At 37.9% G+C, this 10311-nt stretch overlaps 2 protein-coding genes across 2 annotated transcripts in view; one reads left to right on the top strand and one right to left on the bottom strand.

Annotated features, from left to right (window-relative positions):
- Positions 1 to 196: 196 nt before the first annotated feature.
- On the bottom strand, positions 197 to 4625 carry LOC146465847 (proline-rich protein 5-like). The gene is made up of 2 exons (XM_085128151.1): positions 3587 to 4625; positions 197 to 1869 (listed from the first exon to the last, which is right to left on the bottom strand). The coding sequence occupies exons 1-2, from the start codon at positions 4148 to 4150 to the stop codon at positions 1474 to 1476; spliced, it is 960 nt and encodes a 319-aa protein (XP_084984277.1). The 5' UTR covers positions 4151 to 4625; the 3' UTR covers positions 197 to 1473.
- Positions 4626 to 5067: 442 nt separating this feature from the next.
- Positions 5068 to 10311, top strand: part of LOC146465846 (putative aminopeptidase W07G4.4) — a 20575-nt gene continuing 15331 nt past the window's right edge. The window contains exons 1-5 of the mRNA XM_085127987.1: positions 5068 to 5205; positions 6829 to 6964; positions 7488 to 7547; positions 7915 to 7997; positions 8986 to 9094. Coding sequence (XP_084984113.1) covers positions 5183 to 5205; positions 6829 to 6964; positions 7488 to 7547; positions 7915 to 7997; positions 8986 to 9094 — 411 coding nt within the window. The 5' untranslated portion in view covers positions 5068 to 5182. The remainder of the gene's footprint in view (positions 5206 to 6828; positions 6965 to 7487; positions 7548 to 7914; positions 7998 to 8985; positions 9095 to 10311) is intronic.

Raw genomic sequence — 10311 nt, 5'->3', positions numbered from 1 at the left:
TTTTTAAATTGAGAACTTGTTCTTCTCTTGCACCCTGCTTGCAGGCCAGGATGTTCTGGTTAGTTTCCAGAAAATACCGCCAGCTATAGCCTTTCTTACAAGGAACTGTCATTTGATTCCCCCACCCAGATCAGTTAAGGTGTAGAAAACCAACAGCTCATAACTTTACAAGTTGAAGTAGCATACAAAATATTCAAAAAAGGAAGTTTTTAATGAACTTTGCAACAAGATAGATTTATTTAACTGTTGATAATTTCACATGCAAATATATCATTCTCTATCTTAAGTCAGATACTTAAATAATACTTATACAAAATTACTCCTCTTGTGTGTGATGTGTGGTAAGTGTACCATCAAACCAAATTAAATAGCCTAGGTAAAAATCTTTACAGCTGTGTTATTGGCAAAAAATGCTTCCTTTTTGAGCTAATGTACAGTGATGCATTACCATCAAAACAAAACAAACAACAACAACAACAGCAACAACAAACAAAGCATGAATCACCAAACCAATATACATTAGCAGACACACTCAACAATCAGGTAAGTCCCAGGCAAAGATACCTGCGGCACTCAATGCCACAATTTTGCACTATTCCAAACAGAAACTACACCTCCTCCAAGAACTAGCAGTAGATGTTCTTTAATTCAGTGTACATCAATAATGATGTGGAAAAGGCAAAGAGAACAGGCCAGTCAAAGGCTCTGTGGAACTACATTTCAACAGAAACAAAAAAGAAGCTTTTATTCCCACAATAAGAATGTAAACAATTCTCCCCATAACACTAAGGAGAAGCCCTTTGTGTTCCTTTGTGCCCACATCCTTTGTGTACACACCCATCTTTGCAATTCCCAAGAGCACTCTGAAAATGCATATCCAGCTGGTACCTTCAATTTTACTACACTGTACAAGCAGCTTGAAATTTAAAAAAAAATCATAATTCCCACCTAGTTCTGGAAATGAGATTTGTGTCTAACATGAGAAGTTAAGTTAAACAAGTACAATAATTTTAGAATGAAAGTTGTTCTCATACTAAAAGTTGTACTTGCTTTCAAGTCCACAATAACTCATATAGACTGAGGAAACCCAAAACTCATCCAGATGATAAATTGACGATCAAGGAGCTCGCCAATAGGACATTAATTTTTCATTGTGGTGTCATTTGACTGCAAGTACCAGAATCCTTCAGTTTTTCATTTTCTCATACTAACTGGACCTATTGTTTTTTAATCTCCACTGGGATAACAAAATTTGAATGTTTTAAGGGAAAACAAACTGAATGACTTCTGTTAGTTGTACAATCATGTAGTTAAATGACACCATCATGAAAATGGCCTACATTGTATTTGAGTGAACTTGCAAAAATATGGAATGTGCAACATGATCATCAACTGCTCTTTGTAGACATCCCTTTTTTAACTCTGGTAGGGTACTGGAGGCCTCAACACAGGAGAGTTTTCATCCCACAGTCTCTAGGCCACAGTGGATGAGCTTGAGCCAAAAACAGAGCTCCCACTCGACTCAGCTAGACTTTCATTAAAGGTAAAGCGCCGCCTGGTATGTTCTGTCTGAAGAGCAGCTTCATGAAGTCTGTCAGCTGAGTACTTTGATTGAAGTTCCAGGGATCCCACGCTGACAGGGCGTGACATTCGATTGGAATGGGTTACAGTTTCTGTCGTTATACTAGCCGAGGTTGTATTGTCTGATGTACTAGTTGGCTCCTCGCCACTTTCATTTGTTTTTGCTTCCAAGACTGGTTTTGAAGGTTTTGCTCGTAGTCCTGTGGAACTTAAGTAAGGTTGCACAACATAGGAGATTAAATGTTCCAGTTTTCTGTAGTTTCTGCTGTTTTGATCATCATGTACACTCTGTAAAAAAAAAAAAAAAACTTTTTGGTAACTTGGGGAAAGGTGGCATGGATGACTTACATTTGATTTCAGATAACTCTACTGCACAGAGCTGCGAAGTCTATCAGGAAATTGGGTACTAGGTTGTGAACTAGCCAATTATATGTCACAAACTGTCCAAGCAACTTTGAAACCAACTATGCAAGTTTAGTGCAGGCAAACTTCAGAATTTCTGCAACTGTGTGATAGTCTCAAGTCAACAACGTTTGAATCGTTTTCCGCAAATAGTCCCTCAAGTGTATCGTAAAGTAAAATTTTCAAATGAGAGGTTTAGAATTCAAAGAAAAAGTGTACATACAAGACACCAATGCAGTAACCTTTTAAAAACTAAAAAAGGCAATGTATCTGCCCCAATCTTGTACATTTAGGTTTTGTCCAATTTCCCTGATACGCTTCAAAATCTTTTTGAATGTTAATCCACCAGTGTGGATTATAAAAGCAAAGAATAATATTTTACCCACTAGGTTGGTAAGGTGAATTGGCCACCATAAAGAGATTTGAGAGCTGAAATTTTGAGCTCTGGAGAGAATTCGCTCTGACAAAGGGCTTGTGCTCAAAACTTTAGCCTTGGAATCTCTTTTTATATTGTGGCCAATTTACCGGTACCTTATCAACTAAGTTCAATGATCAAACCAAATGAAGAGGTGCCTGGAAAAAGCCCTAAGTGACTTCTCATAAACTGCTAGAATCTCCTTCCAAATTTTCTTGTTTTCGCTTGTGAAATAAAAGGAGAATTTAACCTTACATCAAAAGTCACTTAGGGCCTTATTCCACACACCCCTTCAAATGTACATGTAGAGCAAGGTTTCTCGTAGCCTGTGAACAGGCTCCTAGATGGTGTATATTGCAAAGAGAAAAATTGGCGAAGTCTGAGGGTGAGAAAGAAAGGAAGCCCCCAGTCCACACTCCCCTAGCCCAGCTTGCTGCTTTTTGTCTTCACCCTATATGTACCCCACTTGGGAGCTTGTTCACAGGCAAGTTTTTTCGTCATTACCCTTGAGGCACCCACCCTCCTCCTCTCTTCATTATCTGGGAAGTAAATGCCTATAATAAATTTGCACTGCCAAGTTATATATGTTATTCACTGTGTCTAATGTCTTGTAGTCTGTGAGTAGGCTCGTGAACTGGGCTAACATGTATGAATGGTCCCTGAGCTTGGCTAGGGACAAGAAACTCCATCCTCTTGTTGGCTTTCAAATCACTGCTCAGCCACCAAGATGCTCATTTGAATAATCCATTCAGTACAAGTGAGCCTGTTGATAGGCGGGCTACCTGGACCACCTATCCATGCAAGATATTGACGCTTAACTTCAGAAGCCAGTACTGTTTTAAGTCCAAACCAGTTTCAAATTCAAATTTGATGAAGCGTGAACACCTTGTTCAATTTTAGATACCGTTATGTATGATGTGACTGCGCAAAATTTTGTTATGGATACAAACTCTACTGGTGAAGCACAGATCCTGTGTAACTCTTGAACTTGGACAGTGTGAACACAGCCTTAGGACTAGCTACACCAGTGATGGTGACCCCGGCAACCTGCTTTGTGAGCCTGCCATGCTATCTTAGGCAACCCTCTCTTAATTGGACCGTGATAATATGGATGATGGTGGAGGCAATCAAATTCAAATATTTGCACTAAACTGTGCGTATGTAAAAGAACAACATCGTCGGACTCACCTGTAAAATCAACAACATCTGAACTAATTTAGGAGGAACAGCAAGGTCCATAACAAATGCTTCCTCTAGCTTAGTTTTCAACACAACAACATCTCGAAAGTTTAACAGAGCGATTGCCCTTGTCGATTGTGCCTCGCGAGACTGTATATCTAAAAATATTGCTTGAAGTAAGGGCAGTATAGTGCAAAAGAAATACGACCAGCTATCGGCCAATCTGTCCAAAAGAACTTCGCCATTTTTGGCTTTCACATCCTCGCGTAGTATAATCATTCCTTTCACCAGCGATTCCTTAAACCGTTCGCATATTGCAGGGCCGCCGATTTCTTGTTTTACTGTTTTTACCTTCTCTGTGAGACTGCTAAGTTCTGATTTTGCTAACTTTTTGCGTTGAAACAGAGCGGTGACTGCGTTTGAAACGGTGTTCCAATCTTCGCTCTTTCCACCCACGTAAGTGAACTTTTTGTCGATCAGTTTCGGGCTTCTAGGTCGCGGAACCCCAACCATAGTTAAAGATGGGTCCTTTCTCAACAAATCACTCAAATTTGACACCGGTGACCGTGCCATTGAAGGGAAACGGTTCTTCCAAAAGATTTGGATCAAAAGCTACCGATAAAAGTTCGGAGTCAGGGTGGGCCGATATCGATACCAAGTACTCGATATCATCGATACTGAGGGCTTTTTGAAAAATATCGATACTTGTGAGAAATATCGGCTTTGTTAGTCCCTTTCGATACTATTCACGTGACTACGCACTTTGCTATTTGAGCTGTTACTCTGGGTGACTTTTCATACGCGGTTTGCGATTGGTTTTGGTCAAGCCTTTGTTTCGGTCCAGCGCGAAAAGTTTTTCTCGCGGCTTCGCCGCCCGTGGGTTCGGCCTTCAGCCCGCGCGAGAAAAAAACCTCTGGTACCCAGTGTATTTTAGAATAAGGTAACTCTTGAATAGTGCAGGGACCACTTGTACAAACAGCAGCAAAGTGTAACCGGATCTTTGTGTAGATCAGGATCAGCAATGTTGAATAAAACGTAAAATTAAATGCAAGGCTGATCGGACAGCTAATAATACCCTATTTTAGAATAGAATATTTTTGTCACGATCCTTCCGTCGCGCGTGACTGGCGCTCCGCGCTCGCCTCTTGCTTGTCTCCACTCGCGCTCGTCCTGAAAAACGCAAAACATATATCAGTTGTTCTGCTGGCCATACCGAAAACCAATAATTTTCCGTTTGCGTATGTTGTATTGCACAGAGCTCGAAGGAAATATCGCAATTTTTTTGTTAAGTGTTTATGGGCCATCAAGAGTGTGTTTACCTGGTTTTTACTTTTTTAGAGTGAGATCATTTCAGGTCTTGGACAATGACGTCATAATATTGGTATTGTATTGGTATCGGTAAATATCGAATCGATGTGAAAAAATCTGGTATCGGCCGACCTCCGAATGGCCTTGCCTCAGTCCTCGCTCGTGCAATTGAGTCCAAGAGAGACTGAATTCGCTTCGTGTTCTGCGCGCGTTCATTCCCATGCTTTTCGCTCTTTCACGTGAGGGAAGTGAGGTGGTTGTTGTAGTGTCTTGTTTTGAAGAGTTGCACCAGGCAAAATGACTGAAGCAGGAGATTTGAGGTAAAGTGCGAACTTTTAGTTGTTGCAGTTAGAGCTGTACTTCTGACGAGGTAATTTTTGGAGGAAGGTTTCTGGAAATTCATCGATAAACGCACATTTTTGTCCGCGCGCGCGCTTACCCCGCGTTCATGCACATATAAACGTACGGTACAAATTCCAATTTTTCTCGGTTAAAATTTTGGTAGTTCTATAATTTAGAAAGATATGTTTTTCCAGAGAACACGCCTTCGATGAACTGAGCTCTTTGGCACCACATCTGCCTCGATTATCAAAAACAGAGTTCACAGCCAATCAACATTTGAGTTAAAGCTTACTGTATAGTCCTCGATTTTACAGATGCAGTGTATTATATATAGCCCTTATAGATTCACTAATTCCCGCTCATGTTTTGCAAATGGATATAGATATTCAACCCGTAAAACGTAGCTAGAAACATGTACATTCAAACGTTCTCCGAAGTAAATAAAATGAGTTTGGGTGTGGTATATTTTCGGGTACATATAAGCTTACATGTATGGTGCTTGTTTATTTGATATGGTGGGGGTTCCCTTTCGAAAAACTGATCAGTATTTTACATTCCAAGTGATGCACAGTTCTCAGCGACGTCCCTTGTAATATTATTTAACAAATATGTATTTACGGCCATTAACTGGGTGTACGTGGGAAGAGTTATGTTAATTTTAGTCTGATGGGTTTGCCAATAGGTTATACCCCAAACTCTCCTGACCAACCAAAGCCTCTTACTCTTTGTTTTTTATTCCCTTTTTTTGTTTATTTTAATTTCATGTGAATTGCAAATGTGTGTGTGAAAGCAAAAACGAAAGTTGATAACAATGGCGAAGGAGACTGTCATGGATTATTAATCACTTTATGAGTTCTTTTCCAAAAATGGTTAAAATAAGATGATTAAATGTTTTCTTCTGCATCTTTTTCTTAATTATGTGAATTCTTTTTATTGATTCTTATGAACTCTCAAGGGTTTTAATCAGTTAAGAATATAATGTAGGCAGACAATATTTACCTGATCTATTTTTTCACTGGCATCTGTCCAGCTTCATTATGCTAATGAGAGCTAACAAGTATTGTTTATCCGCCCTTGACAGACATCACTGACGTTCATTCAAAAGAACAAAAATAGGTCACTCCAGATGAGGCAAATATTTCCTGTTTTATATTTATGTATCAACACTCACCTCAATCTGAACATTTTTTATTGCAAATTAAATAATTCTGGGAAAATAAGCCAGCCTCACAAGTATTGTCTAGACCTAAAGTTTACTTTTCTGCACACATTTTTTTTTTAATTTAATAAGTGCTTTTAATTAGTTTCGTTAACAGTAAGATGCAAACCTGAGTTTATTAAAATACTAGTAATAATATTCATTCAATCATAAAGATGCAGAGAAAGGCGTAGTAGCCATTAGCATGTGGTTGGAAGGGCAGGAACTGGACTGGACTTCTTTGTATGAGAATTTATGAACCATTTCAGGTGTTCTCACCGATAAACCACACCTTTGGAATTAAAATGTCTGTTACAATTGTGCAGCTTACAATAATTATTTGTATCTGCCAGTTTGCCAATTTTATGATAACTAACAATAGATAAAATTGTCATTTCTCCAGGCTACCTTGCCCTGTTGTTCCAGTGTGTTCTCCAGAGCAAGAGGGGTTTGACTGCTATGTTCTTGTGTGTGAAAATCTTGAATGGGATAATTCCACATGGGAGTTTCTGAAAAAACCAATTCAGGAAGCAGCAAAGGTACGAAGTTGCTGATAAAATTATCAGCCATTAATTTCAAACTGCATGTTGAATGTTCTGAATTTTCCATGCCAATAGTAATTAAGCCAAACCATGCAACCTGACCTTTATTCAGTGCAAGTCATGATCAATAACAGAGCCAAAAACTCATTAATCGACAGCCAGTTACAAGACCAATTGAAACCTCACCGTACCTACAGTACATGTACATGTATTCCTTAGCAAATAGATCATACAGTTGCATAGACCTTTTATGGCAGTAGTTTAAAATTTTTAACATAGGCCAATTAATATTTAAAAAGCTATTGACGTGCCGCTACCCGAAAGAAAGGCCAAGTTTCAGGGTCTTGTCTTTTAAAATAACAAGAATATATTGCTGTAAATTCTGGACTTTTTGCAGATGTTTTATTTTGTATGAAGACCATACAAACGTCAATGAAATTTTCAGACAGTGGTTCAAATGTACCCCTGTCTTCTATAAGGTCAGATATTCATTAATCATTTCTTCTTTGAATATCCACAGGTTGACAAAGCTGTTGGTGTTGATACATTGCTGTTTACGTCAGAAAAGGGGTTACCTGTGGTGGGTATAGTCTAAACAAATGAATGAAATGGCTGGGTACATAACCTTCTAATATCAAATTTCGCAGGCTCGATATTTTGTCCTTGTTTTTCTTGAAAACTAAGCGTACACCAGTGGGAAAAAACACAGGATGATGAACATTCTCTGACAAAATTGATTGCCACGTGTATGCAAAAATTCAGACTCTTTTGAGCAACACCAAAACTCGACCAAAAATTCAACATAAGACAGTACATAAATGCGCTCAGCCCTGCGATAATTCTAAAAGCTGTTTTTGCAAAATTTCGTCTGAAGTTATCCTAAAGTTTACGGTATATTGTTATGCATTCTTGGTCAAATGGTTCTGCTGCCTTTTATCTTTCTATAGGTCCATGCACCAACAGGTCCAGTTAACAGAGATTATGATGATGTTAGACGATATGGTGAGGCTGCAACAAATGGAATGAAGCGGTAACGACTTTGTAATGTTAGTACTGTACTTATTTAATTGGTATTCAATCAACCTGAAATTTTTTATGAGATATTTGTGCTCTCAGCCCTTCAACTGAGGTGCAGGAGACTATACTTTTGGCAAGTACGGCCGGTGTATAGAAGGACTATTAATAATACCAGCAACAACCTCTTTCTCGACAATACCAGTAATGTGAAAAGTTCGAATGTATCTAGTCTCTTGATCAATCAAAAGAGGGACTTAAAGATAGACGTGTAGCTTAGTTTTGGTTATACTTGTACATATGGCCACTAAGTTATATCTGGTAACTTGTGTTACTGAGGTCCTGCAGCTTAAAAGGAAATTACATGAATTGTATCTTTTGCATGACTGTTGAATGCTCTAACCACTGATCTACTGCTACAACTACATTCATAAGGACTACTACTACTACCACCATCTGCGACAACAACAACTGTAACATTACAACTACTACTGATCATACTGATACGAAACTACTTAAATAATAATTTAATTAACTGCTGCTGCTTCGCCGCCACCACCACCACCACAGTAAGTACTGCTAGTACTATATTGTATGTGATTGTACCACACATTTTTAGTGTACAAATTCCAAGTCAAGGCTTGTTGAAAATCACATTGTGCAGTTCCAGAAAAAGTCCAGACCCACCCCACGGAAGGTCATTGGAAATTCCTAGGGTGAGGGGGGTCTTAAAAGTGAAAATTTTAGAAGCAAAGTATGAAGCTAAACTGGAATTTCCTGGGGAAATGGGTGGTGCAAAACAAAACCCTTCCTTGGGGGGAGTATGGATATTTTCTGGAACTGCAGATTACAATACTTATGTTGAGGGAAAAACTGAAAGATATGCAATTTACAAGCTACATGTATGTAAAACTGTGCAACATATAGAGAGACTTGTAACAAACTGTGTCCTTAATAATTTATATTTTTTATCTGGTGTTTCTATCTGATCACTTCATGTATAGGGCTGTGAAGGCTGGCAGTCAGTCTCCGCTTTTAGTGACCATTCCTGGTAAGACCTTCCCTAATGCTTGGTCTGTCTCAGCACTTGGAGCCCTTCATGAACTCTATGTGGTGAGTTTACATGTACATCAAAAGAATATTAAACAAACATTTCAGATACTCTAAGCTATCTTAAGTTTAGATATACCTTACATGTCTAGAGGTACACTCACTTTTAAACAGTTTTCCCTTGTAAACATAATAAAATATTATGAACTTTTAAAAGGCTTAGCCCTTTAACCCCTAAGGCAAAACAACATTTTCTCCAGATCCAAGACTACAGACTCAATGTCCATGTATGATATACCATTTTAAAGCTTCCCATGAGTGTATTTCATAACTGATGTAATTAAAACGTAAAAATTTTAAAGTTCAAAAACGTCCCAATCCTTGTGTATATTAGGTATACCCCTAAACTATAGCTTATTTTGCAGCTCTCAACATCTTTATTAATGTGAGAGCTGTCTTAAGACCCACAACTTCTAGGGGAAAAAAGTTGAAAAGTTGTGGGGGTGGTCAACCATATCACATATGGGAGGGGGTTAAGTTTTTATCCTTTTAATGAGTAGATCTTCACAAGACCATCTTGGTGTCAAAAATTCATAGAAATCTGTCAAATATTAACAGAGTTATGGCATTATGTACCAAATGGCACTCTTAGGGATTAAAGGGTTAAAATAACTTAATATACAAAGTATATTTTAGAGCACCTAAAATTTCCAACTAATTATTCAGTTATCAAACACATAGGTGCCTTTAAGAAGTTTTCATATCCGAAGTATTGTTTAACAATATACAGACTAAGAAACAATGTCTAGAACAGGTCATAACTAATGAGGGCTTCAGGAATCTGGCGTCTGGATAATGTACCTATCAGTAGTATATAGAACTTGTAAATTTATAAATATTATACTAGAAATGCCAATGAGTATGTTGTCTTAATATCCACCCTTAAGCTTTTTTACAAGTATCTGGAAGACAAGTAAAATAACTTTAACTTGCTTTTTTTATCATCATCATCAATAGGGAAATTGGTTTTATTATCATCATCATACAAATTATTAGGATTTCTAGATGTCCAGTCTAAGTTTCTTGATTATTTTCATTTTCTTTCCAAGTTTTGTGCACACTGTACTATTAAAAGTTTTTCATAAATATTTGTTATTTATTGGACAGTCATGTAACTTTAAATGATTCACATTATTGTTAAATTTGAAAATGGAATTGTGGAACTGTAGTGATTCGCATATTATTTCAGCTCAATAATAATATTATGGCCTTTGCAAACC

This window comes from Pavona decussata, unplaced genomic scaffold, assembly GCF_977016875.1.
Source record: "Pavona decussata unplaced genomic scaffold, jaPavDecu1.1 SCAFFOLD_155, whole genome shotgun sequence".
Taxonomy (NCBI): Eukaryota; Metazoa; Cnidaria; class Anthozoa; order Scleractinia; family Agariciidae; genus Pavona; species Pavona decussata.
Note: the sequence above shows the minus strand (reverse complement) of the source record. Positions and strands in the feature narration are given on the sequence as shown.

Bases quoted from the DNA above. Each gene is read 5' to 3' on its own strand.
- LOC146465847 (XM_085128151.1), bottom strand. From the start codon at position 4,150: ATGGCACGGTCACCGGTGTCAAATTTGAGTGATTTGTTGAGAAAGGAC. The intron at 1,870-3,586 runs GTGAGTCCGACG...TTTTTTTTACAG, and splicing joins AGATGTTGTTGATTTTACAG to AGTGTACATGATGATCAAAA.